The sequence below is a fragment of the Pecten maximus genome, chromosome 3 (assembly GCF_902652985.1).
Source record: "Pecten maximus chromosome 3, xPecMax1.1, whole genome shotgun sequence".
NCBI lineage: Eukaryota > Metazoa > Mollusca > Bivalvia > Pectinida > Pectinidae > Pecten > Pecten maximus.
The window spans coordinates 25,406,943-25,423,959 of NC_047017.1; the positions used below are offsets into that span (position 1 = coordinate 25,406,943).

General features: G+C 37.8%; 1 protein-coding gene across 2 annotated transcripts; it reads right to left on the reverse strand.

The window, feature by feature from the left end:
- Positions 1 to 3,848: 3,848 nt before the first annotated feature.
- LOC117323693 (formin-like protein 5) lies at positions 3,849 to 14,031 on the reverse strand. 2 transcript variants are annotated; one of them, XM_033879069.1, is made up of 7 exons: positions 13,992 to 14,031; positions 12,853 to 13,542; positions 8,841 to 8,911; positions 8,546 to 8,629; positions 7,733 to 7,870; positions 6,768 to 6,866; positions 3,849 to 6,410 (listed from the first exon to the last, which is right to left on the reverse strand). In XM_033879069.1, exons 2-7 carry the CDS (start codon positions 13,475 to 13,477, stop codon positions 5,166 to 5,168), a joined length of 2,262 nt encoding a protein of 753 aa, XP_033734960.1. In that variant the 5' UTR covers positions 13,478 to 13,542; positions 13,992 to 14,031; the 3' UTR covers positions 3,849 to 5,165. The 2 variants fall into 2 exon arrangements, with proteins under 2 accessions (XP_033734960.1, XP_033734959.1); XM_033879068.1 differs by having other exon boundaries at positions 13,800 to 14,027.
- Between the last annotated feature and the right edge of the window lie 2,986 nt (positions 14,032 to 17,017).

Below are 17,017 nucleotides of genomic sequence, written 5' to 3' on the forward strand. Positions count from 1 at the left end.
AGGAAGAAAAGGTACATACTGAACTAAGCCATTCAGGGGAATATGTTACGCAACTGTACCAATACCTCATCATTAGAAGACATTGCAACACATCTTAATATGAAATAGATTAGCAAAGCAAGGTAGATTATCCTCACTAATATACAGCATACCTCCAAAGCTAATTTGTGTCCTCAGGTAAAACATCTAAATAAATACAATGTAAATGTCTCTATATCCCTCTCCCACAAACAAAACTACATCTGCTTACAAAAATGGTAAATATCCATTAATTGTGTAAAATAATCGTCAGTTAGATCTATTACATTACTGATAAATTCGTTGTGTAAAATTTATTTGTCAATAAATCATTTTATAACAAATAATTTCAACCATTAGCAACTTTGAATACCTAACAATTCTATATTAAGATGAAGTGACTGAATACTTGTGTGTCAAATGTATGTCCAACATATGACCTGCTGTCATAAAAAAGTGACACGTTTTACTTTATTAATTTAGCTGTTAAAGAACATGATAGACGAAAGTGAAATAAAAAAAAAACAAATTAAAGATAATTTAACAATACATTAAAAAATAAAATAACACTAGAGCTTATAAAAAGCAATATACATGCAACCGATGAATAAATGTATATAAAACAATCCAGAGTTTGTTTAGCAGCTATTAGACATTACGCATGTAGTATATATAGTTTGGGGAACAGAAATATATTGGGGAATAAGGGGAATAATTGAGTAATTGATAAAGTGTCTTATTATGAAAACAATTATGAATAACACTTTGTGTGGTGAATAAGATACAAACTGTAGTTTCATACGTTACTAAATCAGTTTGGGAAAGGAATTAATATAAACTTTAACCTTGTTTTCCGATCGCAAAAAAAATATATGCATACTTGAACGAATTTTGAATAAAATCAAAATCAGTTTTAAACACGCTTCTTTCACAACTACATGTATTTCTGTGTAAACAATACAAATAGTAGCACTCTATACATTATCATAATGTGACCATCCTGTATATAATAGCACAACTTCCATAATGTTTACGAATAATTACAAGAAGAAAAGTAGATCTACCATGACAAAATGTTGGAAAATCTGCTGAAATCAAGAAACAAGGGGACACTATGGAAATATCTAACATTTGAAAACACAGACAAAATAAATACATTGTTTACTATGTGTGTGTGAAGTGAATAAATAATGATAAACATAATAAAAGACATGTACTATTTTAGAAAGAGTTGTGATGGAAACAAAGGAAAGAATATCTAAATACTAAATATATAACTTGATAATAGGGTACGTGGGTCTGTCATCGACTCTAACATTAACAATATTGTGTTGATAATGAAATCCTCTGAGTTCACAATGAGACTTTATGGCCTAACAATTCGTGCATATGTACATTATTACACATATATATTGCATATGTATACATTTATTTACACATACCAAATCAAAACAAGAGGCCCATGGGGCCTGTATCGCTCACCTGGTTGAATTAGACCAAATGTCAAAATAATGTTCATATTCAATTTGTTTTATTTGTAAATCTCAAACAATGCTATATATGGTTATAGTGTGGGAATCGGAACTGCTATAAAGATTAATGAAGTCCAGACTATCTAAGGTCTGAAAGTCCTCAAGAATTGTTTTTAGAACATGCATTCATCACTTTATTACTAGTAGCAATTTAAAGGAATTACCTCTATTTCCCCTATTGGGCCCCGCCCCTTTGGCCCCTTTGGGGTCAGAGTCACCATTTATGCAAAATCTGTTCCCCTTCCTCCAAGGATGCTTCTGACCAAATTGGGTTCAAATCCATTCATAACTTAATAACTAGTAGTGATTTAAAGGAATTACTTCTATTTCCCATATTGGGCCCCTCGGGGGTCAGAGTCACCATTTATGCAAAATCTGTTCCCCTCCCCCCAAGGATGTTTCTGACCAAATTGGGTTCAAATCCATTCATAACTTTATGACTAGTAGCGATTCAAAGGAATTACCTCTATTTCCTGTATTGGGCCCCGCCCCTTTGGCCCCTTTGGGGTCAGAGCCACCATTTATGCAAAATCTGTTCCCCTTCTGCCAAGGATGTTTCTGACCAAATTGGGTTGAATCCATTCATAACTTTATGACTAGTAGCGATTTAAAGGAATTACCTCTATTTCCCCTATTGGGCCCCGCCTCTTTGGCCCCTTTGGGGTCAGAGTCACCATTTATGCAAAATCTGTTCCCCTTCCCCCAAGGATGTTTCTGACCAAATTGGGTTCAAATCCATTCATAACTTTATGACTAGTAGCGATTTAAAGGAATTACCTCTATTTCCCCTATTGGGCCCAGCCCCTTTGGCCCCTCGGGGGTCAGAGTCACCATTTATGCAAAATCTGTTCCCCTACCCCCAAGGATGTTTCAGACCAAATTGGGTTCACATCCATTCATAACTTTATGACGAGTAGCGATTTAAATGAATTACCTCCATTTCCCATATTGGGCCCCGCCCCTTTGGCCCCTCGGGGGTCAGAGCCACCATTTATGCAAAATCTGTTCCCCTTCCCCGAAGGATGTTTCTGACCAAATTGGGTTCAAATCCATTCATAACTTTATGACTAGTAGCGATTTAAAGGAATTACCTCTATTTCCCCTATTGGGCCCCGCTCCTTTGGCCCCTCGAGGTTAGGTCACCATTGATGCAAAATCTGTTCCCCTTCCCCCAAGGACATTTCTGACTAAATTTGGTTCAAATCCATTCATAACTTTATGATTAGTAGCGATTCAGAGGAATTACCTCTATTTCCCCTATTGGGCCCCGCCCCTTTGGCCCCTCGGGGGTCAGAGTCACCATTTATGCAAAATCTGTTCCCCTTCCCCGAAGGATGTTTCTGACCAAATTGGGTTCAAATCCATTCATAACTTTATGACTAGTAGCGATTTAAAGGAATTACCTCTATTTCCCCTATTGGGCCCAGCCCCTTTGGCCCCTTGGGGGTCAGAGTCACCATTTATGCAAAATCTGTTCCCCTACCCCCAAGGATGTTTCAGACCAAATTGGGTTCACATCCATTCATAACTTTATGACGAGTAGCGATTTAAATGAATTACCTCCATTTCCCATATTGGGCCCCGCCCCTTTGGCCCCTCGGGGGTCAGAGTCACCATTTATGCAAAAATCTGTTCCCCTTCCCCCAAGGAGGTTTCAGACCAAATTGGGTTCAAATCCATTCATACTTTATGACTATAGCGATTTAAGGAATTACCTCTATTTCCCCTATTGGGGCCCCGCCCCTTTGGCCCTCGGGGTCAGAGTCACCATTTATGCAAAATCTGTTCCCTTTCCCCCAAGGATGTTTCAACGACCAAATTGGGTTCAAATCCATTCATAACTTTATGACTAGTAGCGATTTAAAGGAATTACCTCTATTTCCCCTATTGGGGCCCCGCCCCTTGGCCCCTCGGGGGTCAGAGTCACCATTTATGCAAAATCTGTTCCCTTCCCCCAAGGATGTTTCAGACCAATTGGGTTCAAATCCATTCATGACTTTATGACTAGTAGCGATTTAAAGGAATTACCTCTTTTTTCCCCTATTGGGCCCCGCCCCTTTGGCCCCTCAGGGGTCAGAGTCACCATTTATGCAAAATCTGTTCCCCTTCTGCCAAGGATGTTTCTGGCCAAATTTGGTCAAAATCCAGTTAGAACTTTTTGACTAGTAGCGATTTGAAGCAAATGTTGACGGACGACGGACGGACGGACGACGGACGGACGGACGGACGACGGACGGACGACGGACGCTGCGCTATGACATAAGCTCACCGGACCTTCGGTCCAGGTGAGCTAAAAACTATCTTTCGATAATGAACCCTAATATTCAAATTGTCGTAAGTGGGCTGCCATAGTTACAAACACAAAATGGTATAAAAAACAATAAATAATTAATGAAATATCCATAAGTAATGTTTATTAAGGTATAACAATCAGGCCACAGTCTCATCAATAGTCCTAACATTTAGGAAACTCATTATGTTAAAAAAAATCCATATGAGAGTATTATAAAATCTAAGGAAAAGTATTTTTTCTTAAATCATATAATGCTTTAATATGGAAGATTCCAAGTTAAGGAGCAAACTGGGGCCAGATTAAAATCATGTTTCCATGGCTTTGTTTACTGATGTTCGTGAGTAAAAATGTTGAAAAGAGTCCATGAGCTGATGATTGTCATCAGATTGAAAGGAGAGAGACCTAGCACTGTTTATCCCCGATGATGGAGACATAAAAATGTTTGACATTTTTTCTGACCATGGTGTTGTTTATATATTTATTACTGCAACGACACGTTTTATACAAAAGAAATGAAAACAGTTTTTTTCACAAAATTACCTTTTGAACATAAAATCTGACTGACAATTGATCTATTGGGATATTTGACACATCATTCAGCCAATATTTCTCAATAACATCACTTGGAAATAATTTTAAATCATCCCAACTCACTAAAAATGTTTAAACTTATATTTGGCTTTGATCATAAAATAGAATACCATTAATTTCAAAGTACACAGTAATGCATTTCGAGGGGGCAGTATACAGTAGAGAGGTGGATGGACAACCATGACGAAAATTATTACATCTCAATTAAAGGCCTATGCAATCCTAACTAGAATTCTATCAAAATATGTCTGAAAGGCCTTTAGCCCTCACCTGGGCGTTTATGTATTAACTTAGCATGCTTGCAGTCTGAATGAATTCTGATATGTCAATTATCTAGATTTTAACAATAAGTTGTATTGTCCAACATATTTCACCCATGTGCCCTTAGATGTATGATCCATGTATGTTAAATGAAGTAAAGCAAATTAGTTGGCAACATTTCATCAATAGCATACTGACTTTAAACATGGCCAATTGATAAAGTAGTGTTTTTCCTGAATTCAATATATATTTGAAAATGATGTGAAGTATGATTATATGATCCTATGATCTTCGAAAGTAGTAAAAGTTTATTTCATATCCCAAACAGCACTAGACTTAATATATTGACTTTCAGATGAGCAAATAAAAACAAATGAACAGACGATGAACACCACACCATGCCACAAGCTCACACAAGTTACTCATGCTTAGAACAATTACCCTGAAAACAATTAGCACCTTTTCATTGTTCAATGATATGATCCCCTTTCATACTGGCTACGAGGATCATGGTTGTTGCGGACATCTTGCTGTCTGAAGTCCGGTGGGTACCAAGAATCTCTACCACCTGGGGCTCCGTACTCCCTTGTTTCTCTATCTGTTGGTCCCATAGGGTCCTTACCAGTTGGTGGACCATCTCTAGGGTCCTTTTTGTGATGTGGGCCATGGTCTCTAGGATCCCTATTTGGAAAGGAACCATGGTTATGGGTTTCCCTAGAGTCTCTACCATGGTCTCTCATATCTCTACCACTAGGCCCAGCTTTATCCCTGTTGTTACGATGGTCTCTGGATTGCTGATTGGCTACTCTTGGATCACGACTACTGTTTGACTCCCTTGTGAGACTTGATTCCCTCGACTGTGTTATAGGATCTCTGCCTTCCCTTGTTCCACTACCATCACGCCGATCTTGGACATTCTGCGTTCGTTCTCTCTGATCTCTGCTCGAAACCCTTTCTCTTGAATCTTTTGTATACCGCGGGTCTGAATACTTATTGGGCTGTGACCCTCTTGATCCGTGGGAGTCCCTTGAATCATTTAAGTTTCTAGAGTCTGTGTAATTCCGTCTTTCCTGTTTACTTTGTTTAGATTCTGGGTACATTTTGTGAGGTCCAGATGGTGGAATTCTCTCAGAATTTGGATGGATAGGAGCTTGATTGACAGGGAACATGTGCGGAGATGGTTGATGAGAACGTTCAGGGTAATGCTGGTAAGGAGGAAGGGGTCGGTCATGGAGTTGTGTAGGTGGAGGTGGGGGAGGGGGTGGCTGATACTGCTGGGGGCGAGGTACAGCCTGAGCATGGACAGTATGAGTAGTACCAGGATAGGGTATTGTATCAAATCCTTCCTGCGGACTGTGGTAAGTAGGGAACTGCTTGGGTGAACTGCTGACAGCCCTATCAAACCCAGCAGGTATATATGGTGGAGCTGACTGAGGTGGGGTGAAGTTTGGTGAAGGTAAAACTTGTATATGAGATGGAGGAGGTGGGGTAGACGAATGAGTAGATAGCGGTGACCTAATGGGAGGGGGAGGTTTGGACTGGGACACTGGTAATGAGGATGGGGGTTTTGGTGGTTGCCGATGGCTAGGGGGTAGTGGAGGGGGATTTGCTGTCTGTCTTGGCGGGAGGTTCTCATACACATGCTGTTGGGTCTGAGCTGTGTCTTGATCTGATGTTCGATCAGGCCCAACATCCCCTAGTTTTCTCCACACCACCTGAAATATATAGATCCCAAAGTATTAAGATAATTTTCTTAGTTAAGAATCATTCACCCCCCTTCTTAAACAGACTAAAGACTGGTATATTCTTGGCAAAATACATTTTCCTGTAGTAAGATACAAACTGATACTTAGGTACATGTATCTGACTTCCTTTCTAATAAGAGGTTCTATCAGAGGTGAAAATACAAGGCCTGCTGGTGTGTACCACATATATACCTGACCAATAATCAGTCAATAGCCTAAGGCATATCATTTTATTGCACTAGTCAACATACCGCTATATATCTTATACACAACACATTACACTCTTCTAACCTATATTACATTCTTACATTAGAAATTTTCACTTACATTACACATTTCCCTGACAATAGCTTTCTCTGAATCTCCCAAGTTCTCCTCCCCAACATCAGTCTGAGGCCTCTCCAGTTGTTCGTGTACTTCCAAAACCTGAGAGTATATAATCGGTTAAGATTATTTATAACAACATCTCAATCAAGTGATTAACAAATACAATATGTATCCCAGACAGTGGGTTCCTTACCAACTTAATATTGGAGGTTGACACCTATAAAGGAATACTAGGAAAATAAAGCATTGTACTGAAAGTTAAAATAACACGATTTGATATTACAAAATTACGAATAGCTCTGCATTTTCCACAAATTTGAACAAATACAATATACAGATATACAGGTATACAATGTACACGTATGACAAAAACATGACTGAAACATGGCACAGATAAAGGATGCAATAAAACTGAATTACTGGTATGTCAAAGGTAGGATCAGGAATAAATGTGGCAGGATTTACACAACTACACAACCAGCAGTACTAGTACTCCTTATATATGTTATGTGTTATATGTATCATACATGTATTTGGACCTTGGGTTGGGAAGTCTTAACGTTCCTGTGCTACATATATATATCACTAGAATTAAGAACTTTTAAAACCATACTTGAAAAGAAACCATGAACATCAACTGTCATGAAACCCCAAAATTGGAGGTCCTAATAGCAAATAATTGATAATTTCAATTTTAACAAATTTTATTGACATAGACAAAAGTCAAATGGATTAGACATCAGACATAGCCTATCTAAGTTTTCTCCTTATTAGTAACAACAGGTGGTAAGAAATACAGACAAATATATATGTACATATTGATATGACAAATTGATTTAAGGGGAAGTAACTCCTTGAAGTAGTTAAGACTTTTTCAATGTTGATAATTGATAATTACAAGGAGATGTTCAGAATCAGACAGAATTCACTTTGTGTAAGTTAAAAGGTGTTCTGCAAAACCTTACCTTCATGGCTCTGACAACAGCCTCTGGTTTTGTTGGACTCTCAGATAACCTTGACCCTTTGACCTGTTGAACATTATTACTGTATCCTTCAAACAAGTTACCAACTGGTGCAGTTCTCTGCTTGGAAGGACTTGGACTCTGTATAAAAAGAAGACTTTACTGGTAACAAACACAATCAAAATACATGCTTCATTATTACATTCTTATTCCATTATTACATTTTTGATTCTAAGAAAAAAAAGGCCAAATATTAATGCAACAAATCCAAATGTCATTTCATCGACTTTCGGGGCATAAGTATTGTTTTTTGTGTCTTATTGTACTTACTATGAGTGTACTACATGTATATCAAATTATTAGTGTATACTGTGTTGTTGGTGTATACCTGATTACACAAATGGATGGCAGTTATGGTAATATACTGACATCGCTACTTAAAATTTAGGCCGACTATATCATCTTATGTTCATTCTGACTGCTATCCTTGTCGCTATGGTACCTCAAAAGCCAATGTTGTCATAATTACTCAGAATGTCATTTAAAAGTACATAGTAGTATGCATCTAAACCACATACAGTATTAAGGGCTTAACTCTCCACAATGTTGTATGATTGATGTATAAATGTATGCATTACAGTATGTAATGTAAAATCTGATTGACCGAAAGGCCAAATGAATAAATGAACAAATTGCTGTAGATCAATATTAGATATTATCACACAATTTGTCAAATCTATGAGGATTAATGTATGGTAGGTAGACAAACTGTAGGTGTAAATACAGGTATAAGAAATGGGTGGTGATCAGTGTTACCTTGTCAGGTCTGTGCTCTTTAGCTGCTGTTGGAGATTTTTTATCAGTCACTCTGTATCCATCACCACCATTTCTTTCTGCTCTCTGTTCAAATGGACAATACAAAATGTACACACTCATGACAACAAGTGACTAAAGAAACAGTTCAATGCACATGTATGTGCCTACAAGACATTTATTAATTTGCAGTCATTTGTTCCAAAGATCCATATCTTAAAGCTGCAGATATAGAGCTAATACTGATTCTAAGTAAAACAAAAATACTGATACAAAGATTCTTTAAAGGATAACTCACTTGTGCTAGCTGTGTCTTTTCTTCTTCCAGCACTTTAACTTTTTCTTCCAGTTGCTGTACATAGTTGTGACCTGTAATTATCCAACCATAAATGAATGTACCAGGTATGGTATTTAAAGTGTGTATCAATTAGCAAAGATAAGAAATCATATTATACATTTTTTGCATCAAAACAACAGTCAATTTAAAATCTAAATGCTAGATCTATAGATCTTATGAAAGTCAAAATTAAACTTATCAATACTCCAGAGTATCAACTGATGATATGTCAGTGGCTTGTGGCCATGCTAACTTCACCACTAGGATGACAAATATAACCCTGGTAAATACTAGCTGCAATATACCACTCGGCTAGAGAGATCTTCTCTTTTGCTTGATCGGTTAACCGTAAGACTAGTAAGCCAGAGGTACCAATTCGATCCCTAGCGGAGGCAGTGATTTCAATTTAATTAATCATGTGCTCTGTTACACAAATGATACATTAATATGACACAAGCAGGTACACAGTATACAAACAAGAGGCCCATGGGCCTTAACGGTCACCTGAGTTTTTATATTTTGGCAGATTTAATTTGATTCCAGCGATTTGAATTTTAAGTCAATGCCCCAGCATGCTAAAGGCCCATTATCAGGTCTATGGGCCTCTTGCTTAGACAGAAGATTTTGTTTAAAGGTTTTAGCATATTTGACCCATCTGACCTTGATTGAAGGTCAAGGTCATTCATTTCATTTGAACAATCTTGATAGCACTTAACCCAAGCATGCTACAGGCCCAATCTCAGGACTCTGGGCCTCTTCCTTAGTGAAAAAAAAACATTTAAAGATTCTAGCATATTTGACCTCTGTGACCTTGAATGAATTTCAACATCATTCACCTTGAGAGCCCTTCATCCCAGCATGCTTCAGGCACAATATTAGGGCTCTAGACCTCTTGGTTAGTGAGAAGATGTCTTAAGATTTTAGCATATTTGACCTCTGTTACTTTGATTAGAAAATCAAGGTTGTTCATTTGAGTAATCTTGAGAGCACTTCACCCCAGCATGCTACAGGCTCAATATCAGGTCTTTTGACCTCTTCCTAAGTGAAAAAAGTAATTTCAAAATTATAGCATTTTTGACCTCTGTGACCATGGATGAAGGTCAAAATCAGTCATTTATAGATCTTCATTAAAGCATGTCACAAACACAATATCAGGGCTCTAGATTTCTTACGTAATGAAAAGAAGTTGTTTAAGGATTTAAGTATGTTTGACTCCTATAACCTTATATGAAGGTCAAGGTCATTCATTTAAACAATCTTGATAGCCCTTAACCTAATTATAAGCTACAACAAGCCTAATATCAAGTCTCTAGGCCACTTGCAATTGGTTAGTGTGAAAAGGTTGTTGAATGAAAGTCAAGGTAATACATTGGAACACCTTTAAAACCACTTTATCCAAGCATGCTACAAGCCCAATATCAAGCCTATAGGCCTCTTGGTTAGTGAAAAGTTGTTAAAAATATTTTAGCATATTTGACCCCTGTGACCTTGAATGAAAGTCAAGGTCATACATTGGAACACCTTTAAAACCACTTTATCCAAGCATGCTACAAGCCCAATATCAAGCCTATAGGCCTCTTGGTTAGTGAAAAGTTGTTAAAAATATTTTAGCATATTTGACCCCTGTGACCTTGATTGAAAGCAAGCAGGGTCATTCATTTTAACAAACTTGATAGTCCTTCACTCAAGCATGTTATATGCCCATTATCAGGTATCTAGGCCTACTCACTTAATGAAAAAAAGATTTTAGCATATGTTTGACCCCTGTGACCTTGCATGAAGATCAAGGACATTCATTTGAACAAAATTGAGAGCCCTTCACCACAGCATGCTATATACTCAATATCAGGTCTCTATATATGCCTCTTGGCTATTGAGAAGAAGTTGAAAATGTAAATTGTTTACAAATTAAATGGAAGACAGACGATGGACAACGCACAACAGAGGATGGACAAAAGATGATTAGAATAGGTCACTTGAGACTTCATCTGAGGTGACCTAAAAGTCATGATGTATGTCTATTTAAGAAATAATTAACGATGATTCGTGTATTATTGCAGGATATACAACGAGGACGAGGATATTTTGGCCTGAGTTATTAATTAAAATTGCAAAATATCCGAGTCCGAGTTGTATATCCTGCAACAATACACGAGTCAAAGTTGATTATTTCTATTCTACCATGTACTGTTTAGTTCTGAGATCGACCTCTTTAATTTCTAATAGAAAAACAGCAAAGAAACCCCGAGAAAACCTTGTAATTTATTTCGTGAGTATTGCATTATTTGTTGATGAAATATACAGGCAATACAGTACTACGATCAAGAGCATCTATCATATAGCATTGATTTTGAAAATAAAAAAAGGATAAAAAAAGAAAGAAAAAAGAAGAAAAAAAGGGGGGCCTCCGTAGGATTCGAACTCGCGTCGTGATAAAAATTTATTGAAAGACTAACCCATTAGCCCACTCGGCTATGGTACCCTTTTGTAAAATGGGTGAATATTAGATATATAAAATTGTTACAGCCGTGACTCCCGACCGTGTATTATTGGCACGAGCGTGGGTTATTGGAAAATAATACATGGTTTTAAACCAATCAAAACTGGCGTTGCATAGCAAACATGGTAGAATAGTTCATCATAGATCATTCCTATAGCTTAGAACATGAAACCAACTCTGTTTTAAGTACCACAAGGTTATCTTTTCAATCATTTATTAACTACAAATTAAACTCTTACAAAGTAATGCAGAGAAGAATAATGAGTTTTCTTTTCCAAGAAAAGTGGAAGGCGATATAATTACATAATTGTGAATTGATACAGGAGAATATTACGTAAAAGATATCACTTAATTGCATTTTTGCCAGTGAAATATAGAAATTTATCAAACTGATAAAATTTACATTTATCACATTTGTCTGTGAAAAAATTAACAAAATAGAACATTTTCATTTTTGACCAATCAGAGCAAACCTTTGAATTCACCTCATTGAAACTTTCCAAATTTTCCAATAGATAAATGGTGACACCAGTGTCACCAGCTAGATCTTCCAACAAACTAGTGCCTTACCCATGTGCATGGGAACGAACTGTGTCCCTCTGTTAGCTGACTTTTTTTTTCCATATGAAGCTGATTATATTAAATTAAAGAGCTTATCAGAACAGGTAACAGAGAAGACCTTGCAAAGTTTTTCAATTCAAACCCTAGATCTAGGTATATATATTGATGTGTTATCTTTAAATAACAAAAGCTTTATTTATTTTACCATATCAACCAATTTTCTCTGTATAATTTGAAATCAAGAAAAGTCTTAACATCAGTCGTTTATAAATATATACCTTGATCAAAGTTAACAGGGACCGCTCACAATTAAGTGGTATAAGTATGATGATTTCAATTTCCCACTTGTTAATTTCACAATTTCTAGACAGCAACATCTCTACATTCACTACCTACACAGTGACTGTGTACTTGCTCCAGTTGATTTGATATTCAAGGGTTTGTTAAATTTGATTCCTATAATGATTTCCAGGACAGATGACGGAGAAATTAACAAAACACGGTTTAGAGAGATGCAGGTTGATTAAGATTATTGAAGACCATGGGAAGTTTAATATCGACATCATGACCTTATTTGGAAACATTCTATTTCTTATGCAATATGAGTTTGGGCATGTTTTAAGCTTTTTGATATGCCTAATGGTTCCATTGTCACCACACTAACTCTCATCCTTCCATAAAACCAGGTCTTATTCTCCTTGTACTTTTTCAGGAGTCTCCATAAATGCAAATCTATATTTTTGTTTGCATTTTGCCCTCATTCATTCAATCAATTATTTTAGATTTTAATTATGGTTTTGTTATTAATATTCTTTGTTGCTTTTGCTCAGGGATGTTATAATTACAATTCCATCAGACTTTCTTTTAAATTTATTATTTTAATGGCACTAATATTTCTAAGAAACAAATTACCATTGGAAGTGTCAGGAGTACCAAGACTTGAAGTGTTGATTGCCATTGGAGGAGAAGTCTCATCAGCACCTGCTGTGGTACTGTTGCTGCTCCCGTCCCCATCATCTCGTACCTGTGATGGCCCCAGTCTCTCCTGGTCCAGGTACAAACATAGCTCTTTCAGGTCTGCATTATCAGATATCAATTCCTCCTGTTTCATTTCTAAGTCTTTCAGTTTTTCCTGGTATGCTGCAACTTCACTTCTCATAACACTCGCAGTATATCGACCAAACCTCTGCCATTCACGTGCAAGTTTACGACCACGTTGTCTATCATCATCCAGAAAACAACATAAATCACGCAGTTCTTGATTATCATCTTGAAGTTTTTGATTGATGTCTTTAAGACCTCTTATTTCCAGACCATTTATCTGGATTCTCCTATTCACATCCTTTATAATACTGCTGTGTTCAGCCAATGTTGAACGTATTTCAGATTCTATATGACGAACAATTCTAACAAGTTCCTCAACACCTCTGTGCCGCAGTTCATCGTCACTTGCTTTAGCAAGTGAAATTACAGAAGGGCTGGTGGATAATGTCTTGTAAGGCAGTGATACAGGCGAGAATGATCCCGAGGTGTTCATGGGTACGGGGGTCCCCCTCGCACTCCCCTGACACAGATGAGGGTAGGGAGGAGGTACTCATCACGCTGTGGATTAAAAAATATTGATCAACATACTTACATACATGAGTGCACAAAGCTACTGTGTCAGTCAACATTGAGTTGAATATTATGAATTTGACATTGATCGAAATATTGTATGATGACAAATACAGTTACAGACTGTTCAAAACCTTATCCAGTAAAGCCGACCATAGGAAAGACGTTATGAAGTTATATGGATCAAAGCGCCTAAAGGCATACTGTATAACCATTGATATGTACCTGTGGTACAATCAGCCTACCTGAAGTACAGTAGCTACTGAAGATGAGTCATTTAGTATTATGAATTCACGGTCAGTTCGTTCCGGAGTCGCCCTGTCGTGCAATTATCAATGCACAATTTTGTTTCCGAAGCAAAAGGATACATATAGCGTTAATGTAGCATTTTTTAAGTAGTAATTGCTGGTAAACAACACTTTGTTGATAAATATTACCTGTCCCAAACCACAATAATGGCGGATTGTAATTTCCGGTCCCACGCTAAGGGGTTTCCCCGCTAGGTGGCGCAATATATGATATATAGAAATTTCCCGCGTTATTTCAAATGTTCCTTTCGTTACATGTATACTGAAACGAAAAAGAAACGCAACTTCAAATTGTAGGTTTAATAAAATAATACTTGTGAGCATTATGTTTAAATTTCATATGTAATAGTTAATATTGAATATTGATGTAACATCCTTTAAATGTTTAGAGATTTTTAAGAACAGGTCACTTTGCTAGAAGGTCATGATTGGTAGTACCCTACGTGAATCCAAGTTGAAATGGCAGCAGTTTTGAAACCGTGCCCTAATATCGTGTGTGTCCTCCTCGAACAGTTATCACATCTCTAATTGTTTGTTGCATTGAGTTCATCAGGGCATTGACTTTCCGTATTGGAATGTTATTCCATTCTTGGACGAGTGCATTTGCTAACTGAGGGAGGGTATTTGGGGGGTTACGGCGATTTCGAATTCTTCTGTCTAATTCATCCCACAAATGCTCGATTGGGGACAGGTCGGGGCTATATGGAGGCCAATCTATAGGAACAATGTTCTGTGTCGCAAGAAAGTCTCTACAGACTCTTGCAACGTGTGGTCTCGCGTTATCTTGCTGAAAGGTTAGATGATGCTGCCTAACAAACGGCACAACATGGGGCCTAAGGATCTCATCCCGATAGCGTACGGCCGTTAAATTCCCATTGACTATCACCAAAGGCGTCTTCAAACCATGGGAGATTCCCGCCCAAACCATAACTGATCCACCCCCAAATCGGTCGTGTTCCAAAACACAGGCGTCAGCAAAACGTTCGCCTCGACGCCGGTACACACGTTGACGGCCATCTGCTCGAAATAACGTGAATCGAGATTCATCGGTGAAGAGCATAGACCTCCAACGTCTCATAGGAAAACGTCTGGGCATATGTGCCGTTGCCCATTGCATACGACGTGCTCGACGTTGCGGTGTTAGTGGTAAACCAACGTACTGTCGCCTTGCACGCAAATTAGCCTCAAGCAGTCTGTTGATCACTGTTTGGGGATGAATTCGACGGTTATGATTACCAATCGTATTCCTTGCCGTTTCAGCGGCCGTTAATCTCCTGTTACGCAGGTGTGCCAACCTAAGAACCCGGTCTTGACGTCGCGACGTTACGCGTGGACGTCCTGATCTCGGCTGGTCATCGACTCTTCCTGTTGCGTTAAGACGTGAAACTAATCGACTAATAGTCGATTTGTGAACTCTGAATTGTCGAGCGACGTGAAGTTGCGTGTTCCCTGCCAGAAGCATCGCTATAGCACGTCCTCTATCAACCTTTGATAACCGTGGCATAATTGTAAAAGGAATTATTGTTTGCAAAAGTATTGGCGATGATGTGGCTCAATGTTAGTGATGAATTGATACTGGTTTGAATGAAAAAAGAACGCATATGTTTGTACAGGCACGGTTTTTGATGTTTTTACCGCGCCGGAAGTGCATAGGTCTCTAGTCACACTTGGGTGATTTTGAAGATTGGTATGGGTGTTAGGCAGGGTGCATGTTTATTTCCGCGATTTTTATACAGATATGTATATTTAATACAAAATTAATCACAATTTTCCATGTTGCGTTTCTTTTTCGTTTCAGTATATGTTTAAAATTTAGTATTGGTTTACGAGTTCTCCCAACTTACAAGGCGCTAGGCCTGTGTAACCTACTTGTATCATAGATGTGGCATATTTTTTTCACAGAGAACAATGTTCATTTTTCAACAGTGTTTCACTTTGAACAGAGACTTGTATATCACAAGTGATATACAAGTCTCTGCTTTGAAGTAGGTCAGTCGAATTGACGCACGTGTTAAGATTCCAAAATACAGCTGTTTTCCGTCACTGCCGTATACAGCAAAACTATATACGGTGGGTGTATTCCGACAATGCGATGGCAGTTGCAGGATAAATAGAGAATACATGGTCAGTGTCTTAAAATATAAGCTGTATTTTGGCGAGGGTAAAGACAGACAAAAGTGGCGAGCCTGTCCCGAGCCAAAAATACAGCTTATATTTTAAGACACTGACCATGTATTCTATTTATCCCGCAAACAATAAAAATAATCATCAAAGATAATCATTTTGAAGTGAAACGGTGTCAAAAATGACAGAAATATGTTCGCCTTTTAAACGTTGTTTCGCTTGGAAGTAGGTCAGTCGAATTGACGCACGTGCCAAGATTCCAAAATACAGCTGTTTTCCGTCACTGCCGTATATATAGCCTACAGCAAAAATATATATGGTGGTTGCAGGATAAATGTCAGAGACGTACATACGGAGAGTAGCGTAGTGCAAATGTACATCTGGTTTTAATTCAGTTAGTTCAGTTCTTTTAACATCTTGTAAAAAATGAATTAAAGGAGTACTAATTTGGTCAATACTTGTCAATTGATTTTCAACATTTTCTGCTTTACAGGAAGATGCTTTGTAATATTTGTGTAATATTTGAAGTGTTAGTGTGACCCAAATATTCCTTTCAATGTGAGTTTTTTCCATAAATGTATGATCTTGCATATTCCCCGTCACGAGCGAAACGGTACCCCATCTCACTTCAATCGACTAAAAAACACATTTATTCAAACTGACACGGTGACATCATGGTTAAAAAAACACAGGGGACCAGAGAATTTGCTTATGTACAGCCTATGTATTTGGGCCTTCCTTATTGTGTATAGAACATGTTCAGACGTTTTTGTTGTTGTTTTTTTATTGGGGGGGGGGGGGGGGGGGGGGGGGGGGGTAATGAAACCGCATGATGTCATTTTCGAGATTTTTTTTAACCAAGTGATAGGATTAATGTTTAAATATAAGTCTCTGGTGATGCGCTTTTATCACGTGCTTTTGAAAAATCCATAGCGGCTTCATCAGTTTGTTTTCCTTCTACAAGATTGTGAGGAGTTGAGTCTCACAGAGCTCTTTGTTTGGACCTGATACCATATGAGAGTCAGAGTGTT